Consider the following 23,509-nt stretch of genomic DNA (forward strand, 5'->3'; position numbering starts at 1 on the left):
TGAACTAGTGGCCACCGCGGACCCTGTTAAGCTAGTTTTGCGCACACCAAAGTGTGCGCCTCATTTGCCCGAGTTTATTGTCGTTCGTGTTCCTGGCTATACCGCCAACGGTGGTCAAAACGTTCTAGGCATAGAAGACGCAGATGATCTTGTTCCCATCCGTGCAGTGAAACGCGGCCGTGCATCTCGCAAAAAGGGCAGCGCTGTTTCTGAAGATAACTGTTCTGAATTTCGCGTAGGTTTTCCGCTCGAGGGGGGCAGCGCGTTTACCGGCTTTAAAGGCCAGGGTGCCACTTTGTCTCGGGTAGAAGTTAAAGTAAAGGAATGGGTGGGCAATCCGGGCTTTTGGACTGTCGTAGTTTCGCGCGTTAAACATCCAAAGCACATGTACATTCCTGAGACAGAATGGCCTACCGCGCAGGAAATAAATGTTCAGCGCCTTAATGATGACGTCATTGAAGCAGAAATTTTTGAGCGCCAAATGCGCATTAATGCCGCCAAAACGTGGCGTCTTTACGTAGAGATAGAGGGCGGAGCTGAATGGTCACGGGAGCAAAATTTGATTGCAGATTACGTACACAGGGCGTGGAGACAGCATCATGTTCAGGACGTAGGTGAAATTGTTTTGCAATGTCTCGCTGCTTCCGGCAGACATGTAGAAATGGTGGAAGTCGTAGCGGTTATAAACAAAATGTTAGCTACAGAAGAAAGCCTGATACTCGCCAGGCCCATCTATTTGACTCAGTCCAAACACAGACAGCTAGAGATGAGTGTTCCCAAGCGTAAGCGGTCTTCAACCGGGGCTAAAAGGCCAGCGTCCACTTCAGTTAGTCGCGGACGACCCGCCAAGCGGGGTCGCAAAACTGGTAGGCCTGCACAGTAATGCTATCTTTTCATCGGATAGAATACGACCGACACTATGTCACGCGCGTGTCAATGGGCTCCACAAGGTGGTTACGTTACGTGTTTGGAAGCAGAATATCACACAGGTCGGTGTTGAATTCGGGGTCTGGGAGGCCTAGGCCAACCGGTATTTCTTTCTTTCTGCCCTTAGCCCTTTCTACCGTAGGAGCTTCCGGAGTTTCTTTCCTTAACACACCCATCAGCAGTGCACAACTGCACATTTTTACGCTGGTCCGGTGCCATTAATAACGCTCATGGTGTATGCACCAGCTGGTCAATACGCGTCACTGGTAGGAAGCTGTCAAAAAAGTGATACTAGGTCGCTAGGCGTTCATTCTATTATACCTAGGTAGGAGGATGTAAAGAGCCTGAAAATAAGTACATAGGTGAAAAAATCTCGAGGCTGCACTGTCCCCGCTCATTGTTCTTCTCCCATAGCAGTCTCCAAGGTGTGAGCTTACGGAACCTTGTCCAGGCGTGGGAGCTGCGTTAGCTCGTAACATGCGGGTGATCCGGGCGAGACTTGGTTCGCCGAGCCCTTGCTGGTGACGCCGACATATATGCTATATAGGTAGGTGGTTAGTGGAGAGGTAACATAAGCTCTGCCTGGAGACTGCTATTCCCCACCCTGTCGCCTTAATTAACCGATGAGGGGGTTTACTGAACCTTAGGTAGGCTAAAAACGAAACGACATGAAACAATCTATTCCAATTCCAACACTCAGAGATTGCATTTGTGCTTGCATGTCATTTTCCATTAAAAACAAAAAAAAACTTTCCGTGCTTGCATGTCTTGCATGTGTGCTTGCATGCCACCTTAAATTCATTTTTTAAAATATATATGTGCTTGCGTGTACGATTCCATGTGTGCTTCCGGCAGGGCTACGGAGTCGGAGTCGGAGTCGGTCGGAGTCGACAGATCTGCCCTGAGTCGAGTCGGAGTCGGAGTCGATTTTTGAAACCGGATCTGGAGTCGGAGTTTGAGTCACCGAAAATCAATCGACTCCGCTGTCCTGGCAGTGCTGCGGAGTCGGAGTCGGGAGTTGGAGTCGGTCGGAGTCGACAGTTCTGCGCGGAGTCGGAGTCGGGGTTGGAGTTGGTTTTTGATAGTCGGAGTCGACAGATCTGCCCGGAGTCGAGTCGGAGTCGGAGTCGATTTTGGAAACCGGATCTGGAGTCGGTGTTGGAGTCACCGAAAATCAATCGACTCCGCTGTCCTGGCAGTGCTGCGGAGTCGGAGTCGGGAGTTGGAGTCGGTCGGAGTCGACAGTTCTGCGCGGAGTCGGAGTCGGGGTCGGAGTTGGTTTTTGAAAGTCGGAGTCAGAGTCGCCGAAAATCCATCGACTCCGCAGCCCTGAGTCACATGCCATTTTCCACAAAAAAACTTTCCGTGCTTGCATGCCACCCTCAAAAAAAAAAAAAAAACTTACGTGCTTGCATGTACTGCATGTGTGCTCGCATGGTCTATTTGAGAATGCATGTACCTCGTTTCTTCTTTAGTTAAATTTGTTGGTTATGGCAGGTTTTGGGACGTCAATATCTTGGACTTTGGGCAAAAATGTACACTTGAACCAGTTCCATTTCTTTTGAAAGCTAATCCTAATTACGTCAAGAAACGTACAATGACCAGCTGCATCAGGCTGTTATCTCCGTTCGGCTTTTGATCCCCCAATATAAACGTGTCAGTAATATAATAAGTTTATCTTAACCAGTTCCACGAGCGTATTATGCAAACTAAGTGTAATTACGTCAAGAAAGGTACAAAAGCGAGTTGCATCAGATTCCTAGCTCCGTTTGGGTTCTGATCCCCGATATAACCGTTTTTAGTGGCTGCAACGTCTAAATCTGAAACTTCAAAGAAGCGTTCTAATGACCTATCTCATTGATATCCATTCAGCAAACTTTTCGCCAAATTTGAAGTAGTCACTATCTAATTGAGTAATATTCTTTTAAAAGTTTTTCTTGAGGTAAATGACGTCCGATTTTAAATTGAAGCTATAGACGCATTCATCAACTATTCGCTAAAAAGCAATGTATGTTACGTAAGGCTAGGTGGTGCTGACTCGTCCTGAGTAGCTGACCCATTATTAGTTTTGATGTTGAACAATAAGGTAAACCATTCATAATGAATGGAGTGGCTTGCATTGCCACAGGCAAAATTTATGGGGGCGGACAGTGGGAATATCGGCTATTGCTGCCAATGCCATCGGCAGGGTAAATAATATTCACCTGCTACAGCAGATCTGTGTTTGCCGATATGCCACACTGTGGGATGCCTCCTCGTGGCGCCCCCGGAGAGATGGTTGCCTGACTTCGAATGAAGTTCACATAGCAGTTCGCTGCATAATTACTTTTTTAGTTTCTATTTTGTCTGTTTGAAAAGTGGTTATAAGATCAATGCAGAACGTCTCATACGATCATAAATGTACGACTTGTATTGCGCTTTATAATGAGACTTCTTGACGCTTGATAATTGTTGATACCCAGCACGTTTCTAGCAGCTAACTGTTGTTAAAAATAACTTTCGCACGCAACCATCTCACTAAACGTATCCCGCTATCTCAAGCTATTCTTAGTGTTTGTTGTATTCATTACTACACGCAAATAGCATACAGGATATACCTATCTCCAAAATTATGCCACGTGCCAGGACAGACGGGACAGACCGTTGCCGGGCAATACAATAAGACATTTTTATACGGCTACCACATGGTATGGGTCAGATATGGGGCGATTGAAAAGCACGTGCCACGTGGAAACGTGTTTGATGGGAAACTTCGTTGAAAATCCGAGGATGCGCTTTGATTGAGGGTGGCTGCTTAAACGGCAGAAATAAATGCACCACACTTGCCGCGCGGCGCCATATTTGTCTTAATAGGTCAGTGTTTGCGTTTTGCGGACGGCGTGTGTTTTTTGCGGCGGGGTTTGCGTTTGGTGGCGGGCGGGACTTTTCCGTTTTTTTTGTGGTGTTTGCGTTTCGCGGCGGGCGGCCGTTTTTGCGGCGTTTTGCGGTTGGCGGCGGGCGGGCGTTTTTGCGACGGTATTTGCGTTTTTTGCGTTGTTTGTGTTTGGCGGCGGGCGGCAGTTTGAGGCGGGCGGCGTTTTGCGGTTTGCGGTTGCCGGCGGGCGGCCGTTTTTTGCGGTGTTTTGCGGTTTGCGGCGGGCGGCCGTTTTTTGCAGCGTTTTGCGGTTGCCGGTGGGCGGGCGTTTTTGCGACGGTATAAGCGTTTTTTGCGTTGTTTGTGTTTGGCGGCGGGCGGCGGTTCGCGGCGGGCGGCCGTTTTTTTTGCGGCAGTTTGAGGCGGGCGGCGTTTTGCGGTTTGCGGTTGCCGGCGGGCGGCCGTTTTTTTTGCAGCGTTTTGCGGTTGCCGGTGGGCGGCCGTTTTTTTCGGCGTTTTGCGGTTAGCGGCGGACGGCCGTTTTTTGCGGCGTTTTGCGGTTAGCGGCGGGCGGCCGTTTTTTTGCGGCGTTTTGCGGTTGGCAGCGGGCGTTTTTTTTTGCGGCGGCGGTGTTTGCGTTTTTTTGCGGTGTTTGTGTTTTGCGGCGGACGGGCGTTTTTTGGCGTGCGTGTTTGGCGTGGCGTGTTTTTTTTTGCGGCATTTGCGTTGGCGTTTTGGGCGTGCGTTTTGCGCGTTTTGCGGTGTTTGCGTTTTGCGGCGGGCGGGCGGTTTTTCACAATTAAAGTCCCAACCTTCGGATCCGCAGAGCTGTTCGACAAGCGCTGCCCGGGCCTATCCGAAGGTTGGGACTTTTCAATTAAGAACAATCACTATTCTTTAGAATTGTGATTTTCTATTGAAAATCCCAACCTGAGCTACCTCTCTAGGGGGGTGTTTAGCGTTTCTGCCGCGATTTTGGTCATTTTGATCGCCGCCGAAACGGCACGGTAGAATTTCTTGCCATTTTCAGCGTTTGGTCCCGTATCGGGGAGCTACCGGCTGGCATCGGTCGCTTGAAATATAATTAACCCGTTTTGGGGTAATCGGCACGTGCATTTTCCCATAGGGTTAACATGGGGGAAAATTGAAAATTCGATTTGCGAAAAATTTCGTCAATTATATTTGCTGATATTTTTAGGGTCGGATCTCGGGCTGGCACCCCAACTGACGGTGGTAATTATTTAAAATATAATTGACAAAATTTCGGGTAATCGTCACAAACAGTTACCCCATGTTGAGCCTATGGCGAATTCGAAAAATTATTTTCAAATGGATTTTGCAAAAAATTTCCACGTTAGATTTTGAAAATGTTCCAATATGTTGTGCCCCGGGGTGTCGGCTACCACATGGTATGGGTCAGATATGGGGCGATTGAAAAGCACGTGCCACGTGCAAACGTGTTTGATGGGGTAACCTCCGGGAAAATCCGACATTGGCCAACTGGGGGTCCTATGGCGTGGAAACCACTCCACCTAGCGACACCAAATCAACGCAGCCGGTGAGCAGATGAGTCCAGCTTGTTGCACCAGTGGTCACGTGGCGCACGTGCTATTGCACGTGCCGTGGCACGGGGTCAATTTTTGTGCTTAAATATACTAGCATTGTGAAATGCAAGGAATGGGGGAAATACCCGTCAGGCCGTCAGTTTTTATGATAGGGTCAATCTGAAAACGGGTATAGGCACAGAATGAAGGGGGCTAGAAAACTGCTATCTCGGATTTTTTGTGAAATGAAAAATTTAAAATTCTGGGGAAATTATATATTCGAAAGGTGAAATTTCCCTAAATTTTCCAGTTTTTCGAGTTTAGCCGTCCACTGTTCAGAGACGGTGACACCGGCCGGGGTCATCTTTTACATGCTTATGGCCACGTCGATGGGTCATCACGTGGCGTGAACGGTGAAGCTATCAGAGGTCCGGCACGTGCCACGTGGCCACGTGTTTGAGTCGCGTACCTCCCAGATTACCGTGTGTTTGCCGATTTGTGGCCTTATAGCACGAAAACAGCACAAGCCAGGAACACTGAAATGGTGCAATCAGTGAGGGGACAAGTCCTGCTTGCACCACCGGTGGTCACGTGGCACACGTGCAAATCTGGGCACCTCCGTTGCGGAGATATTTTATAGTGAAATATTCAAATGTACATAACTTTTTCAGTTTAAGTCCGATTGGGCTAGAATTTCGTGGGTGGATGAATTGTTAAGCGACATAAACGAATGCGCCACGTTTGTTGCAGTGCGCCACGTTTGTCTCAAAGCGCCATTTTTTGCCGCAAAGCGCAGAATGTGCGTAACTTTGTCGAACATTGGACGATTAGGATGCGCTGTAATTAAAGGATGGCTGCTTAAACGGCAGATATGAATGCACCACATTTGCCGCAGGGCGCCATATTTGTCTTAATGCGTCAGTGTTTGCGTTTTGCCTACGGCGGGCGTTTTTTGCGGCGGCGTTTGCGTTTTTTTTTTTCGGGGTTTGCGTTTGACGGCGGGCGGCCGTTTTTGCGTTTTTGGCGGTGTTTGCGTTTGGCGGCGGGCGGCCGTTTTTTTGCGGCGTTTTGCGGTTGGCGGCGGGCGTGCGTGCGTTGCGGGCGTTTTTTTGCGGCGGTGTTTGCGTTTTTTTTGCGGTTTTTGTGTTTGGCGGCGGGCGGGCGGGCGATGCGGGTGTTTTTGCTGTTTGTGTTTGGCGGCGGGCGGCCGTTTTAGCGGCGGTTTGCGGCGGGCGGCCGTTTTTTGCGGCGTTTTGCGGTTTGCGGCGGGCGGCCGTTTTTTGCGGCGTTTTGCGGTTTGCGGCGGGCGGCCGTTTTTTACGGCGTTTTGAGGTTGCCGGCGGCCGGCCGTTATTTGCGGTTAGCGGCGGGCGGCGGGCGGTCGTTTTTTTTGCGGCGTTTTGCGGTTCGCGGCGTGCGGCCGTTTTTTGCGGCGTTTCGCGGTTGGCGGCGGGCGATGCGGGCGTTTTTTTGCGGCGGCGTTGTTTGCGTTTTTTGCGGTGTTTGCGTTTTGCGGCGGACGGGCGGTGTTTGGCGGCGTTTTTTTGCGTTTTTTCTGCGGTTTTCGGCGCGCGGGCGATTGTTTTTTTGCGAAGTTTGCGTTGGCGTTTTGGGCGTGCGTTTTGCGCGTTTTGCGGTTTTGCGGCGGGCGGGCGGTTTTTCACAATTAAAGTCCCAACCTTCGGATCCGCAGTGCTGTTCGACAAGCGCTGCCCGGGCCTTTACGATGCGTAACTTGGGCGTCGTTTCAGTCAAGATTCCTTTGTTTCAGTGTGGGTGAAAGAAAACTTCAGATTGGCAGTTGGTAGCAGTCTTGGGCTGCCAAATTTAGTCGACCACGGCGGCGCACGTGACACCAATACGATTGAAGCGAATGTCGTTTGGGTATGCGTGGGAAAGGTGGGAAAGGTATCTTAAATTTCTTATTTTTTAAGGTCTTCGATCTCGGCCTGCGGTGCAAGTACCTGTTAAAAGAAGTGTTATTGCAGAAAAACATCTGCAAAACCAATTTTTAACTCTTGGCCAAACCCCGCATCTAATAATTGTGATTGTAATCTCAGGACTCATTTCAATTGTATTTAAGTGAAATAGACAAGATCGGCAAGATGAAGTTGTTACCTGCCTCTCTATCACACTCACAATGCAATCTGTCGCTGTATATTTTTGATTGCATGCATCACCTTGACCTCCATGTCAGCTCAATTCAATGCATTGAAATGTAAAATACTGGGGTTGTCGGGCACAGATATTGGGATTAGGTATTGATTATCTCCTGATAAATCAGGAATGAAAGAGGTGTCCTTCATCTTGATTGGAGCAATTCTTTGGATGTGCTTAGGCCTTATTATTCAGATATACTCTTGAACGACATACTTGTCTGAACTTGGTCTGAACGGTCTGAACACGGACGATGGTGAAAACAGGGTGCCTGGGGCGATTTGATCAAGGTTTGTGAAATTTACACGTGATGTTTTACATGTAGAAGGCCCATGAAGGGGAGAACTTTCAAATGTCACGTGAATAATATGCCCTCCGGCGCCCTGTTTTCACCGGCGTCCCTGAACACAGGTTCCAGGCTTTTCACTCTGAAGGTTGAGCTACATTATCAGTGATCGTTCAGGAAATTATGTGCATGATCTGCAGACCCGTGATTGCGAGACTCCCTTGATATCGGTTTGCGATTTTAAGAATGCTTGTCACTCTATACCTAATAGGAGCATGGCTTTGATTTTGCTTGGCCTTATGAAAGTCAACAAATATAGTCCTCGAAATACAGGAATAGAGAATAACATTGAACAATGCATGTTTCAATGTCAACAGACTGGCAGAATCAGTAAGATTTTGTTAAATCCAATTAGCACTTAGCTTAGCCCTAATGAATAAACAAATGTTAACTCCATTTCTAAATGGCCCCATGTCCACAGTCCTGATGCCTACATTATGTGAGGGTAGAGCATTAACCCGCGCCGGGCCGGGGGTGTTTGAACACCCCCTATGTGGTTTTTCGCAGATATCTAAAAACAGCCGTGCTTGGCACACCTGTTCATGCATCTTTTCCGCACATGTGAAAATTTCAGACCCAGGGCTCTGAAGGTCAGGTCACCTGGTCATGTTAAGTCATAAGTGACCTCACCCCAGAAAAAGTTGCAATCCTTGTCATAGCTACACCAACTGAACGATCCCCTTGAAACTTTCAGCGATTGTTATGAGTAACAGTATGTGCAAAATGTATACCTCGGAATTTTGATATCGGTGACCTAAAGTCAGGCCAGGTCAATTTTGCGACCTCTCCATTATAAGTCAATGTTCATCCATTATAAGTTCATTCGATGCGTCTCAACGAAACGAACACGATGCTGGCAAAAGTAAATTCGTGGGTTGCTCGTATCAAAAGTTATTCCCGAAAAACCATTTTCGTGAAAATGGCTATTTCTACAGTTTTTTGCCCTCGGGAGGCTAAACCGTTGACCTGAGGTCAAATCTGAGAACACTAGTCAGAAAGATCTGTAAAAGGACTATTGAATGCGATTTTTCGCGGTGCTGTAGCTCTATTGGTTCCCCCGAGTTAGCCGTTGGCAGTTTCCAAAATTGTTGAAATGGACTTCGTTTGACCTTTGATGAATTCTGGCGACCTGACCTTTGACCTGACCCAAAAAATGACTAAAGTGTTTCCGTCATTATTGTTGACGCTCTTTCGAATCTCGCTTACCGCGTGTCTCTAAGGCCCAGGAGCCGAGTTAGACGGGGGGGATGTTCAGACACCCCCTCCCCCCCCCTCCGGCCCGGCGCGGAAGTCGTGGAACACCGGCCCGGCGCGGGTTAATGCCTTCCATCATTATTCATTTTTACCTTGTACATAATAAGAATGACCAATTATCTCTTAATTGTTATTTTTCAGGGTCCCTTAATCACTGATTTTTTCTGGTCTTTCCTGAGCCTGGTCGCAATGCGAAAGCTGCTTCTTCTGTCAAGTTCCTCCTACCACGGAGCTGAAGGGTTCCTAGGATGGTGCGGTGATCTTCTTACAGAGTTCCTCGGGAAGGAGGTTTCTCGTGTGTTATTCGTGCCATATGCCTTGTTCGACTACAATGAGTACACTACGACTGTGCGAGACCGGCTAAAGCAGCTCGGCTATGAGGTGGATGGCATACACGAGCTGGAGAACCCGCTGCAGGCCGTGGAGCAGGCTCAGGCCATCTTCGTCGGCGGCGGCAACAGCTTCCGGCTACTGAAGACGATGTACGACCACCGGCTGGTGGACGCCGTCCGCAAGCGTGTGCTGCAGGACGGCATGCCGTACATCGGCTCCAGCGCCGGCACCAACCTCTCCACGGTGAGCATCTGCACCACCAACGACATGCCGATCGTGCACCCGCCGACGTTCGAGGCGCTGGCCCTGGTGCCGTTCAACATCAACCCGCACTACATCGACCCCGATCCCAGCAGCACGCACATGGGCGAGACGCGAGAGAAGCGCATCAGAGAGTACCACATGTACGCCGACCGGCCGCCCGTGCTTGGTCTCAGGGAGGGCAGTGCGCTCCTGGTACTCGGGGACAAGGCTGTGCTGAAGGGTCCGACAGGCGCGAAGCTGTTCAAGCCCAAGGAAGAAGCTGAGGTGTTTGAGTCTGGGTCCGATGTGAGCTTCTTGTTGAAGTGAATCGATGTCGATGTGATAAGTCGATTGGTCATAAATCAAATAGGATCATGATTGTTCAATATGTTCATAGTAACTGTCACCTGATATTGCTAAATCAAAGTAGATTTTTATTCCAGTCTTGAGTATTATCAGGAAAGTGGCTAATTTAACAACAAATGGTACAATCGACATGGTTGGAGTGGGCGCCTTGGGTATGGTAAATAGTAGGGGTAATGTTGAAGATGTGATTCTGTACTGGGTTGTGCGTTTTCCGTCTTATACAGCCATGCGCGGAAATGTCAAACGTGGTGTCGTGATCGAATGTCAAGATTTTGTTTTCATTCAGTTGCTATATACCGGCCGTTTTTATGCACGCGAGCACATAGTTATTATGCTGGCTGTTTCCTTGTTATCGTTGAATACGATCGGCAACATTACTTACCTACTCACTGTGGATGCTTAACAATAAAGGGATGATTTGCTGTGAGGTCGTATGTGATGCATGGTCCGCACTCCGCAGATTGAAACGTGCAGAACAAACAGTTGGAATGCAGCAATGTGATTACAAATGCTTGTGCAATAGGCAGTAGCTACAACAGCGGACTACTGGCTACCAACTGGCTGCAACAGGTGGCGCGGCTGGTAAGATGCTGGTCCGTGGTTCGGGACAAGATTCTTACAGATAGTTCGGAAGGGCTGGATGGTCGACCCCCGGGTACCTACCTACCGCCCGTCTTCCGGGTTGTCGCGGTACCCAGCTGTACAATCAGGATGGATTGCGGCCGCGGGGTGCATCTTCGCATGCAGTAGCGGGCGGAACACCTTCAATTAAGGGGGGGGGGCACTGCCGACTTTTGGTCCCATTCTTTCCATGCAACGCTCATAGGGCTAATGTCAAAATAAATGCCAAAATCAAAGGGGGGGGGGGGCACGGTGCCCTCCCCGTTCCGCGCCCATGTTCGCACGCATAGGCTGCATAGGCTTCGCATGCAAGACTTGGGATCTACTCCTGATTTTCTAACACTAACATCTGATCAGCTGCAGTCCTGGCCGGATGAATCCTATCCCAAGGCAAATTCCTCGCCACTGTCGACTGCAGTTTCCCGTCCAAGCTTGTTGCAAGCAAGCAAGTCCTTTACTTTTACCTTCAATCTGCTTATTTCCGCTTAGCCATGGCTTAGCATAGTACCGTCATGCATCGCATTTTGCAAGGCATGGGTCCTGTTTGACGGCAGTCGGCACTACGGCAGTAGCGCGCTACGCGCATCAGTGTATTGCGCTTCCGTGGGGCGGAAAGGTCAACAAACTCGGACGCTCGCGACGCATACCCAAGATTCCTATAGATACGCGTACCTACCTATATCTGCTACAGACTGAAGACATGGCAAGGCCCAAGCAAGGCCGAAGGAAAAGCGAAAAGCAAATATTATGGTAGAAGTTCTTACGTATAATGATTTTGCAGTAATATAAGTTAGATAACAGTATGTAAATAAAGCCATCCTTGACAATGCTTTCAATCGTCTGTTCAGCGTTTGGCCAACGCAGCCATTTTTCCTCGCGTTGTCACAGTAACTAAAATCTTACAACTGATTCGTCGCCATGGGGAATGTATGACATCATACAGTTCCAGTCGCACCAATTGACTCCGAAATTCAGCTGATTTTACAAGTGTATGACGTCAGCTACCGATGTGTCGATAACGCCTATTTCTTGAAACCAAATAGAACGCATATGTGGCGATTTGCTATCCTTTGTATTGTAGATATGAATTTCAGTTTATGTGGTGTTGTTGGGGTGAATTGTGGGAGGCATGTACCTGCCTGTCTTAAATATTTTTATCAATATACTATCATTTGGCTGATTTATTGTAATGCATAATTGCCATTGCTGACAGTTTAATGGAAATAGCTCACTTTCACGAAATTATTTTTTTTGCAATGGATTTATGATATTTATGCTCAAAATGATCAGCAAAAAAAATAAATCTTTTTTATAAAAAGTTAATTTTTATATTTAAATATCGATATAGGAATAATTATTCAGTTTAAAAAGAAGGAAATGACCCCTGTAAGGCACACGCGTCACGCGATTTTCTTTTTATTTAACTGCTGAGTGCAGTGTGTGAGGTATGTGCAGCCTCTTATATGGCCTTGTGTGCAGCAGGCATGGGGGTAAGGGAGGTATATGTCAAGTTTAGGTCCTAACTACAATTGTGGCGCTGTTGATACGAATATTAAACAGAAAAAATTTTAGGTTTTAGGTTAGGTTAGGTTGTAGGTTTGTAGGTTTTAGGTTGTAGGTAGGTAGGTTTGTAGGTTAGGTTAGGTTAGGGTAGGTTTGTAGGTTGTAGGTTGGTAGGCTATAGGTAAGTAGGTAAGGTTAGGTCAGGTTTGATTATGTTTTTTTCTTTTATTTGCGAGACAAATGAGTATCATTTTTGGATTCAGGATGTCAAATAATGTAAAAATATGAAACATTTATCAATGAAATCTTGTTAGGACTTAAACCTGACATTTACCGTAAGGGATGGGTAGCTGGCATGACCTCACACTGCTGCGTGCAGTCAGCGGTGGGCCGGTCTCGGTTGCAATGGCCGGTCGCGAGTCTGACCGATCGCAGTGGTTGCTGTGTGTGGTAACAGAAGGCTGACACATGCAGTGATGCAGTGCTGTGGGCGGACCTTGGAGCCTGTGTTCGGTCCTACCACACACAGGGCCTGTGAACAGCCCTCAGGTGTTGGTGTTTGGTATCCATGGAAACTTTTGGAATATTCCTTTTATGCCGTTGCTGTAACTTTCCTCATAATGGGCTGTTTTGCAGTTGAAACAATGGGTGCAAATTGCTGACTTGACACGATGGCGGTTAAATGAAATACTATAAACTAAGTTATCTGTTGAAAATTGAAATTAATTCTGCCAGTATGAGATTTGGGAGGTGTTCAACAGGGATTTTTTGTAGCTTTTCTTAGCACAAGTGCAGCTTCCATAATTCTAAAGTTAAGAACCATAGGTCTTGTTTGAAGTTGGATGGTGTGAATTTTATGCCTAGTGCCTGGTTGGTATGAGTCTCCTTTAGTCCTTTTAAGTTCATATCTGATGATTTTTTACTTCATGTCTTATGGATAAGTCATCAGTCACTTGGACTTGAAAAATGTGACATGATTGATGATCCAGAGCTAATAGTTAGATTATCATGGACTTATGTTATGTCAGTACCTACCACTCAGTTCGTGGCAGTCACAAACTTATCTATATAAGGAGGCAAAATTATGTATGTATACCTATGCCATAAGCAGCACTTTATATGTCTGCTGATGGAATGCAAGCTTTCCTGTCACCACATCACTGAACAGGAAGTTAAGGCAGTGATCAGTTTATCTAAAAGGGAATAGGTATATGTGGCATGTAGTAAAATAAGAGTTATTAGCTGTTCTGTTTTTTTCAGCATCCAGTAAGTGCTGTAGGTATTAACCACACCACTCTAGTGCATCCTGTATCACACCATACTTATCAGCAAAACAATCATATAGCCTTGGGCCAAAACAATTCATGCCTGAGTAAAGATGTTACCTACCTACATAATAATAGCGATTGTTGATATCTGACCTCAACAGTGTGTGCCCACTCAAATATTAACATCTCAGCAATAGCTTGCAAGCCTTGGCCCTGGTATGAAAAACATTGCATTTTGTATTTTAAGGGTGTTTTCTGGAAAAATATTGATTTTGGGTATTCATGTTTCAGAATCTAATAGCATCATCACATCCTTGCAATTTCTGCATGGTGATTACTCAAGATGGATGTTGATAAATGGATTGAAGTGGCAAAAGACTGCAAGTACTTGCCAGAGAATGACCTAAAGGTACAGTGAAACTGTTCATATTGACTGACAGTAGACCATGTACCCACCTAAGCTTTGAAAGAATCTTGGCAAGCCTAGAAAAATACTATGGGCAGCTCTTTGTATTGTATGCAGTTTACTCTTTGACGTAAATGACAGATAGTATGTTAGCTTCTAAAGTAGCAATCACTGTGCAGTCTGTAGCTGATGAAGGTACAGTGGTGGATGTGGATTGTCATCAGTCAGGTACATTCTTAGGTAATATTTCAGTGAATGATTTAGGTAGTATCTTACAGAGATTGTTGGTAGGAGAAATGAAATTTTACAGGATTTGCAATGCAGCTGTGAGGAAAAATGTAAATTATTAATCTCCATTTTTGGTTGTAACATGCAACCATTTCTTGGTTCATTCCCTTGACCTTTGTTTATCTTCCTTTCTTCAGTACAAGTTTATGTCAATATCACAAAATGCGCAGTGTAGATAACTATGAGCCTGACTATGCTCCCTGGTTTTCAGAATCTATGTGACACAGTATGTGACCTGCTGATGGAGGAGTCCAACATTCAGCCAGTGCCGTGCCCAGTGACAGTCTGTGGGGACATCCACGGGCAGTTCTACGACCTGGAGGAGCTCTTCAGGACTGGAGGACAGGTCAGTCAGCCACTCCACAGCAGATCAGTATTCAGTAGCCCTGCTGCCTGGAGTCAGCGTGGATGAAGACCTATACCTTTTTTGTAAAAGGTCTGTCCGGACATGATCAATGTGTTCAGCCTGGCAGTTGAGACTCCTTTATGGTGTAAGCTGTGCAGAAGGTGGAGTATTAATGGCGTTCATAGTTAACTGTCTGGTCTATTCTGGCCGTTTCACCAGGTTCCCGACACCAACTACGTGTTCCTGGGCGACTTTGTGGACCGCGGCTACTACAGTCTGGAGACGCTCACCCGACTGCTGACGCTCAAGGCCAAGTGGCCTGACAAGATCACGCTGCTGCGGGGCAACCACGAGTCGCGGCAGATCACCCAGGTCTACGGATTCTACGGTGAGCGCAGCTCAGCCGTCAGCTGTCGTGAAACGGCAATGCTGCCTCTCCTGCCATCCATGATGAACCTGCTAAATCAGCAATGAGTATGGCTCGATGAGTGGTGGCATACCTAGCCGTGAGCCGAGTAGTGCCGCCTGACGGATGGATACCTGTTTGCAGACGAGTGTCAGAAGAAGTACGGCAACGCCAACGCCTGGAAGTACTGCTGCAAGGTGTTTGACCTACTGACTATCGCGGCGGTGAGTACCTACGCAACGTGTGCTTGTTCTCAATTCGTTGGAGAATCAGTGCCCCGACGTCGGTGTGAGAGTTAGGGTCAAATATGTTAGTTAGCTACATTGCGGCGCCCCTGAACTCGAATAATGATGTTAGTCTCACCTCTACCTCGGTGAATGAGGCCAATGCCGCATGCAACTTCATATTTATTGCATTGAAAATTTGAAGGACACGTAATTTCTCATCGACATTGACAAGAAATACTTTCTTAGCTCACGTAAAACTTATTTATATTTCCATGACAATTGACATGCCTGATAGGCTATGATTTTATTAGTCGTTAAAACGCTGAGTTCACTATTGTGCTTCTATTATAACTGGTGCCACCGGAAATCCATAATGTTCTAACGGCGTGTCGTCCGTCTGCGTGCTACCTATCCATCAGATAATTGAGGACGAGGTGTTATGTGTACACGGAGGTCTATCTCCGTACATACGCTCGCTGGACCAGATCCGTGTGATCGACCGCAACCAGGAGATCCCGCACCAGGGTAAGTGACCGCTGGACGTCAGGTCAGTGACTTGTCCACGGCATGCCCTGCTGGAGTGTGCTGTGTCCGGCGTGGCGGAACATGCACCGGTGGATACACCGTGTACTGCCTTGTTTCGTCGCTTGCGCAGTGCCTTTACCTAGATCACTGCTTGTCAGATATAGCGTTCAATTGCACAGTCAGCTTAAACATCAGTAAAAGGTCTTCTTGATAGGTTTGATGTGCGTTTTCGATTTCCTATGACCAGCGTATATATCGAGCGGTGTTTGGCCGGCCTGCTCGCCCCTCGCGGTGTTCCGTGATCCGACATTGAGTAGTCTGACTTGAGGGCGTTGCCCCGTGACCCCGACATCGAGTAGTTAGTCTGACCAGACGGTGCCGTGCTCCGTCTCAGGGGCGTTCTGCGACCTGGTCTGGTCAGACCCCGATGACGTGGACTCGTGGTCCACCAGTCCGCGCGGCGCCGGCTGGCTCTTCGGCGCCAAGGTCACACACGAGTTCATGGCGGAGAACAGCCTGAAACTCATCTGCCGGGCACATCAGCTCGTACATGAAGGTAAGTGTGTCGCGACGTGATGGTGTCTGAAATGGGTAAAGCCGTCTATTTTACTCCTTGCGTATCAGCCTAGCAAGTGAATGAAATGAAATCGTTTAGCCCAATTCCTTTGAACTCCTACAAGTCATGTTTGTTGTCAGCAACACTCGAACTGGTTTCGCCTTGGCTCAATAAGCTAACTAGTCTTTCCGCAAGTTCAGATGCAGACTGTCATGCCATTCTGCAGTTGACTGAGCCGCGACCGCTCTCGTTTGGACAGGGTACAAGTACGTGTTCGACGAGAAGCTGGTGACGGTGTGGTCGGCGCCCAACTACTGCTACCGCTGCGGCAACGTGGCCGCCGTGCTCTGCTTCAACGACATCAACAGCAAGGAGGTGAAGATATTCCAGGCGGTACCCGAGGAACAGCGCAAGGTGCCGCCCAGCATCACCACGCCCTACTTCTTGTAGGCCGCGGCCGTGCCGGTATGGAAAGGAGAGACACTGGGACGCCCGCGTGGGACGGTCCATAGACGGCGGCGGGCCGAGGGAGCGCGCTGTGACAGCACGGGTCTGAACTGCGGCAGGATGGGAGCCGCTGGCGGGGCGGCAAGCCGGTGAGGTGGTAGGTCACCGGTGTGTGCTGAGGCGCCGCGGCTGGTGGCGGGCGCTGCCCAATACGCACTGCCGCCGGCGAGGCCGCGCAGATAATACCGCGGCGGTCGGAGCCCTGCGGCACGGTGTGCAGGAAGAGCAGTGTAGTGTGTCTAGCTGTGGCCGGAGCCGATTGATTCATGCCATGTGGTGTGGGCTGCGGAGGAAGCCGTGTGCGCCGCGGCGCTCACACCTCGGACGGGCCGTGCCTCGTTCCACAGATCGCCTGCAGGGGCGATGAGATGACCGAGTCGACTCGCTCAGACTCAGTGTTGGCGAGCTGTCATAGCGGGCGGGCGAGCGAGCGCGTGATGTGACAACAAAGCGAGAGCATGCCGCTCATAATCCATTGTACTGGGTGAGTGGAGGCTGGTCGGGAGGCTCCGCTCAGCACGAGGCAACTGCCACCACGGGGCGCCGCACCCGGCTCTGTAATCGTACGTGGATTACAGAGCCGCACCCGTGTGCCCTACTGAACTGTTAGTATGTGACACTGTACCGTGCTGTTTGGCCGTGTACGTACCGGGGAGCCGATCGACTGGTTATATGTGTACTCTCTGTGGTGCGCGGCGTCGTATTGCGCCACGTAAGTCTCCTGCGCCGAGATTGACCCGTGTGTACCTGGCCCCGCGGCGCTGTGCCGGGCGCCGTTTTATTGACAGGACCGTTATTAGTTAGTTGCTGACGCGGTGTTCGCTGCTGCGGGACGCCGGGACGCTCACTGTCAACTGCAGAAATACAGTCCATAATTTGTACCCGGACTTGATGGGCAGGTCTCCCGTTCATTTTGCTTTGCTTGAGAGGCGTTGAATGTGGGAAATATTATCTATGGCAGGTATATGGGAGGGTTCGTAGACATTTTTTTAGGTATCGAATTCTATGCGTACTCATAGATGCATGCGTATATATCGGATCGCATAAACCGTTCCATCGCAGATAAGGTACTCATGTAATAGCTCGATAATGAAGAAGCGCAATAGGGTCAGCCGTGGTCCTGGTTTTACCTATATGGTAGCACAGCATGAACTATTTGTTTATGATAGCCCAGCTGGGCTGCGGTTGCATTAGCCTGTAATCGGAATCGCCTCTATCGGGTCCTAAGTCCAGAAAGCATTTGAAGTTACATTTCAATCTCAAGTACGAAACTGTCACTCCGACTGCAAAATCATGCATCATAATTATTTGAACTTAAATCACCACGACAGTGACCGAGCTGCAACCCACAGGACAAATGGCACCAGCTGGGCATAGGCAATCCTTTTTTGAGAATTTCTCGCGTTTACATAAACAATAGGCCAGGCGCAAGCAGACGTCATATTCCACAATGCAAAAATGGTCGAAATTGTAAATGGCGTGACACTGACTGTTCGTCTGGTTTGGTGTGAGCAGTGCAGTGCATCACGATACACTCGGGTTTCAATATGATTTGTGGCGTTCAGCAGTGACCAAGCCTGACCAAATGTTACGTACAAGTACTTATCACATAGTGTATTCGCATGCAACCATAACAACTGCTTAGCATAATTCCTTACATAAATAGAGCATTCCACCAAGCCAGCGGGTCATGTGACGCCGAACCCGGCGAGCGGTGGCCGAGGGTGGGTGCCCGCGCTGACCGGCGCGCCGCCACACCCGGCACTTACAACCAAGCCAAGCGAATAACGAATGTAAACCGGCTGCATACGCACGAGAGAAGGATTACGTAGTGACGGATACGACTGAGGGTTACACACTGCGGAATACGGTATCACGGCCTGCGAGATGGGCCGGCGGGGCGGGGCGCCGCGTCTCGGGCCGACTCACCGTTGGACACGGCCGGGAGGACTGCCGCGCCGCTGACGTGCGGGGCAGCGAACAGGGCGCGGCGCCGGCGCACCCTGCGTGCGGGGCACGGCGCCGCCGGCTCTCACACCCAGTGCACGGGGCGCGGCGCCACATATGGCGGTAGGGGCGGCAGGGACGCCACCCGGGCCTGTCCTCAGACCCTCAGATCAGCGGCAGCCCGCCTCTGCCCGGCGACACCGCTCCGTCCCTCTGCCCGCTGACGGCAGCTGTTCCGTCCCTCTGCCCAGTGACGGCAGCTGCTCGCCCCTTTGCCCGCAGACGGCAGCTGCTCCTCCGCTGACGGCAGCCCCTTCCCGTGGTGACTGGCTCTGGCCCGGTGGGACCCCGGTCCAGAGCTCTGCGCTCGACGCTGGGCCTGCTGCCCACTACATGTTGCGGATCTTGCCGGGGACGTAGTTTTTGTCGATGACCGGCTCCTGCAGGAACATGTGCAGGCAGCGCTCGTTCTGGGCCAGCGGGTGGCCGGCCACCCTGCCGGAGAGAGAGCGCGGCCGTCAGACACCGACACGAGGACTGCGGTCAGGGACCAGACGCGGTGCGAGGGGGGGGGGGGGGGGGCAGCGGTCAGGGTACGACCGGCGTCACCGCCGTCCGAGAGACCGGTGCGCCCGGACCAGGGACCGAACAGCTGGCGGCAGCAACGGGCTGATCCCGATGACATATTAGCGGAGCATTGTTGGATGGCTGGTGCGGCGAACTAGCAGGCACGGACGGAATCATACTAAAAATCGGATGATTTAAGAAACAAAAACTCCACGGAACATTTGTGAAAAATTGAACATTTGTGAAACTTGATGAAGATCTCGAGCAAAAAGGCCTTGCTGACAGAAACGGCTGGTGCCGCCAGTTTTCTGTGAAGCCGACTCCTCTACTCCGCGCTAACCATACGCTCGTCACCAAGGGATAAATGGATGCCGGCTGGGGAATGTTTACATTCCAGCCAGACGCCAGTTGCCAGTACACACCGAGGGCATGGCCAGTGGTCGGCCATACCACTAATGTAACTATGGTTAGAATGCCGAAAGACAGACATCACACTGGAATAAGAGAGAAAAAAGTTTTGGCAAGGGTCAAGAGGTTCGGTAACACCGCTAACAATGGCGGCTTCTCGAATCCAGATAAAATTGAACTTTTATAAGGAAAATAAGGTAGGAAACAATGAGTTAAAATCGTCCTGGCTCCAACTATTTTACATTTGATAGAAACAACGTACCCTTCCTATCAATAGCAGTAGTTTCTAGAACAAATGGACAGTGACATTTGCATAAATGGTTTAGCTTGCATCAATAAACATACGATTCACGATCGGGCAGTGGGGCTCACTTGGGTACCTACACAACATGCCACGTAAAGCAACAACACTTCGAATGCAAACACTGATAAAAAGGGCATCATTCCATTAGGAGCATCACGGCACTTGTCAGCCACATACCGCTTACCTATCCCAGTCGGAATAAGGAGGCTCGATGGCTGCTTTCAATTATAAACAGTCACGAACATAGCGAACAGCATCGATCGTCGTGCGTCTGGAGCGCGGAGTGGCCCCGCAGATGGTCCGGACTAGAGTTTACTGAGTTTAGAATCAGTTTTAACAGTGAGCGTAGGACAGGGTGAAAGCCAGGCTCTGTTTCACAGTCAAATAAGCATCTCCTGTGAAAAAGTTCATAACTGAAGTTTAAACGCCTTTTGGTATACATTTTCAATGTCAAGGACGATATTTCGGGCAGTAGAAATGCCACTAGCAAGGAAGATTGCCACCGGATCAATAGCCAGCCGACTCACTTGTTGATGAACACCTCGAGGGCAGTGCGGCGCTCCTCGATGAAACCCTCCTCGTAGATGCCGTCATCGGAGCGGAACGGCAGCTGCCGCTTCAGCGCCTTTCCCGGCAGCGTCGGCACCACGATCTGCGGGCACACAGACACAACCGCGTCAGGCCGGCGGCGAGCGTCAGCGGCACGGCCGCAGAACGAACGTGACCCAGACAAGGCAACAAACGCTGACCATCGCATGCGTGAAAATGTCACAACTTTTATGTGGCGAAAGATACACGAAATACGAGAAATATAACGTGAATAAATATTGATAGACCTTGGCAAGAAGACCAGGTAACACTACCTAGGACCAACACTACCGACAAAGACACTCTACTTAACTCATCAATGCCTGAGCTGTTGTGACCGCTAGCATTCGTCACAGTTCCGGTATATTATGTTCTCACCTTGCTGTCCCGCTCCAGTTCGCTCCTCAGCCACTCAAACTCGCTATACCTCCGGCGTACGCTCGACTCCTTCACTTTAAACACGGGGAGATTCGTCTGCAACATAACGACATACACATTACACAGATCAGCGACAAGTGCCGTGATATCAGACATCGTATGACTAACCACCAACGACAGTGCGCTATAAGCTACGAAACGATAGAGCGAAAATACTTGGCATGATGAGGTTTATAATCGAAAACCGAGCAGCAACAAAAGAACATAAAGGCTGCTTACCCTCATCCGAACTTCGTAGTCGGTGTACCGCTTGGTGCCAAGTCCGTGGGTGATTGGATTTACGACATCAATCTCCAGGAAGTTGGCTGGCGCTGCATACGCGTCATCGAGAGTCTGCTTCTTGGCTGCCAGTCGCCGCGTGGCATCCAAACTGTTGTCGGTCATCGTGACACCTGCAGAGTGTAAGACATGGTATGAGCTTAGCCTTAGCTTAGAAAATACAAGGTCAAAACAGCACATGAAAAAGGTCCAGGGAATACTTTTAACACATGGCTGCTATCATTTTAACGTAGGTACGTAGGTATTGTGTGGTATTGTGCACTATGGTTGACACTTGACGGTGTAATTGATTGAGAAGCATTGTGTACTGAAGCGGTAGCTATAAGGATGAATAAGTTAGGTACAAAAAGAGACCATGAGCATTGTTCATTCACCTATTTACCTATTTTAACTTCTTTTTGTGTGAAAATATTTCACATCATTGGAAGTGGCTGCACAACAGCTGTGTAGTACCTATGTGTGCTGTCTTCGCATTTATTAGACCCACCCCCATCCCAGTACACTAATGGTCAACTCAACAGCTCTAGTTTGGTAACCTTGCCTCCAAAACCAATAAACCAAAACCAATAAACAAAACCAAAACCAATTTGTCCTGTCATCATCTCTTTAGTTTTGAACTTTGAAGATTGAATGGGTGCAATATTATCAGCTCCAATAGCTTGTGATTCTTAATGCATGTGACCTGAGGTCATACGTACTACTCACATCATCACTGCTAGATGTTGTCATAAATCTGTGAAAGAACTGAGTGTTGTAACTCATGTATTCAGTTATAGTCAGCTTGTCTTGAGTGGGGTGAAGAAGGACATAGCCAAGTATTTGCAATCAGTCACATTTTTGCTCAGAAGGTTCTTTCACAGATTAATGACAACATTTAGCAGTGATGCAAACTTTTCAATGAGACAAAGCCATGTGTCATGCTTAAAAAAGCTTGTTGAAAAGGCTCTGACCCCACACTGACCAAGCAGACAATGTCAGGATGAATCAGAAAAAGTTTAGCCACAGTTAATTGTAGGTGCCCACCAAAACCAAACCAAGCATGTCCCATCCCACACAACTGTCTTCAACTGGCTGTGAGTTGTCACTGCACTGCACCCACCAACCACAGACCATCCCTGTCAGAAGTCTCATAGAAGCATCATACACTGGCCATTATGAGCCTTAACTACAACCATCTATTAATGGAGCTAAAAACATTTATTAACAGAGCTACAGCAGAAGACTGATTGGTTACCATATGATGTATGTTCACCAGATTGATCAGCAAGACCATGGTGCAGTCCAATAATATCAGACATACCTTACCCTACCTTACCTACACTTATCAGGATTTTGAAAGGCACTATGCCGGAAGGCCCTAATCTCGTTGAGTGCCTAGGTTCTGGATTAGTACATGGATTGTAGAAAGGTATGAAGACCATTTGTCACTCAGTTTGTATTCAAGACAAGTCATCTGTCAAGAGCAATAGACAATGTCAAGGCGCATGTAACTGAAACAGAGATCAGACATGATGTTAACAGAGATGAATGTTAGGAATGAATGAGGATGAATAAGAAAGGATAACACATCATTACTCTCACATAATTTTGCATGCATGTCACACAACACATTATTCTCTGTTTCCATTCCTTAAGACCTACCTTTTGACCACCTACTGAGTAGGACGGAACCTACCTACACTTAAAAGCTGAGACGAGAGTACAACAGTAAAATAGAGGAATGTGGATGAAAGAACAATAAAATACTTTTGATAACTCATAGGGTGACTATATTATGTTAAAATACAAAACGTGTCCAACTTATCGATGAGTTTTATTTGCGCCCCACCAACCTAATTGTAATGAGATGATGAAGCCACCTTTCACAGTACCGTGACGTAAGCCACGATTTGAAAGAAAAGGAGCAGACAGCAAATGGTGTATATGTACCAAGAATGTAAAGATCTCTCAGATGACAAAAAAGAAATATCGAAAAATACGGAATTTTGCAGCAAAACCTCCCAACACAACACAGACAAAACTCCGTCGTTTATGATTGCGCCACAAATGTCATCAAATTAGCATTTGTGTTCAAGAATGACCTTACGTTTATCAAGAGCAGGAAAGGTATGAGAATTAAACCGAAAATTTGCATGAATGTAATCAATTAGATTGCTAAAAAATCTTTTGATATCATATTCATCATTTTAAAAAGTGTTTAATATTAATTAGGCTTAGAAAAGTGATGAATTTTTAGAAAAAGCTATTGATTTGACGTCACTTTATGAAGAGCATGACGCAGAAAACTTACATCAACAGTCA

At 48.3% G+C, this 23,509-nt stretch overlaps 3 protein-coding genes across 30 annotated transcripts; 2 read left to right on the top strand and 1 right to left on the bottom strand.

Moving 5' to 3' along the window:
• Positions 1-7,197: 7,197 nt before the first annotated feature.
• LOC122363495 (alpha-aspartyl dipeptidase-like) lies at positions 7,198-10,451 on the top strand. Of its 7 annotated transcripts, none has more exons than XM_043332824.1 (2): positions 7,198-7,209; positions 9,224-10,451. In XM_043332824.1, exon 2 carries the CDS (start codon positions 9,272-9,274, stop codon positions 9,983-9,985), a length of 714 nt encoding a protein of 237 aa, XP_043188759.1. In that variant the 5' UTR covers positions 7,198-7,209; positions 9,224-9,271; the 3' UTR covers positions 9,986-10,451. The 7 variants fall into 7 exon arrangements, with proteins under 7 accessions (XP_043188759.1, XP_043188762.1, XP_043188755.1 ...); XM_043332827.1 differs by having other exon boundaries at positions 7,202-7,224; XM_043332820.1 differs by lacking the exon at positions 7,198-7,209 and adding an exon at positions 7,211-7,233.
• LOC122363494 (serine/threonine-protein phosphatase 6 catalytic subunit-like) lies at positions 7,242-17,558 on the top strand. Of its 17 annotated transcripts, none has more exons than XM_043332810.1 (8): positions 7,242-7,259; positions 13,708-13,825; positions 14,322-14,456; positions 14,676-14,844; positions 15,007-15,086; positions 15,509-15,614; positions 16,009-16,170; positions 16,430-17,558. In XM_043332810.1, the coding sequence occupies exons 2-8, from the start codon at positions 13,760-13,762 to the stop codon at positions 16,618-16,620; spliced, it is 909 nt and encodes a 302-aa protein (XP_043188745.1). In that variant the 5' UTR covers positions 7,242-7,259; positions 13,708-13,759; the 3' UTR covers positions 16,621-17,558. The 17 variants fall into 17 exon arrangements, with proteins under 17 accessions (XP_043188745.1, XP_043188753.1, XP_043188747.1 ...); XM_043332818.1 differs by lacking the exon at positions 7,242-7,259 and adding an exon at positions 11,480-11,572; XM_043332812.1 differs by lacking the exon at positions 7,242-7,259 and adding an exon at positions 11,652-11,717.
• A 718-nt stretch (positions 17,559-18,276) lies between these two features.
• On the bottom strand, positions 18,277-23,266 carry LOC122363496 (sorting nexin-12-like). Of its 6 annotated transcripts, none has more exons than XM_043332832.1 (5): positions 23,041-23,266; positions 21,149-21,321; positions 20,870-20,965; positions 20,431-20,555; positions 18,277-19,119 (listed from the first exon to the last, which is right to left on the bottom strand). In XM_043332832.1, exons 2-5 carry the CDS (start codon positions 21,311-21,313, stop codon positions 19,014-19,016), a joined length of 492 nt encoding a protein of 163 aa, XP_043188767.1. In that variant the 5' UTR covers positions 21,314-21,321; positions 23,041-23,266; the 3' UTR covers positions 18,277-19,013. The 6 variants fall into 6 exon arrangements, with proteins under 6 accessions (XP_043188767.1, XP_043188764.1, XP_043188763.1 ...); XM_043332829.1 differs by having other exon boundaries at positions 22,884-23,234; XM_043332828.1 differs by having other exon boundaries at positions 22,850-23,234.
• Positions 23,267-23,509: the final 243 nt, after the last annotated feature.

This window comes from Amphibalanus amphitrite, unplaced genomic scaffold (genome assembly GCF_019059575.1).
Source record: "Amphibalanus amphitrite isolate SeventyFive unplaced genomic scaffold, NRLGWU_Aamphi_draft 000624F_arrow, whole genome shotgun sequence".
Classification (NCBI taxonomy): Eukaryota; Metazoa; Arthropoda; class Thecostraca; order Balanomorpha; family Balanidae; genus Amphibalanus; species Amphibalanus amphitrite.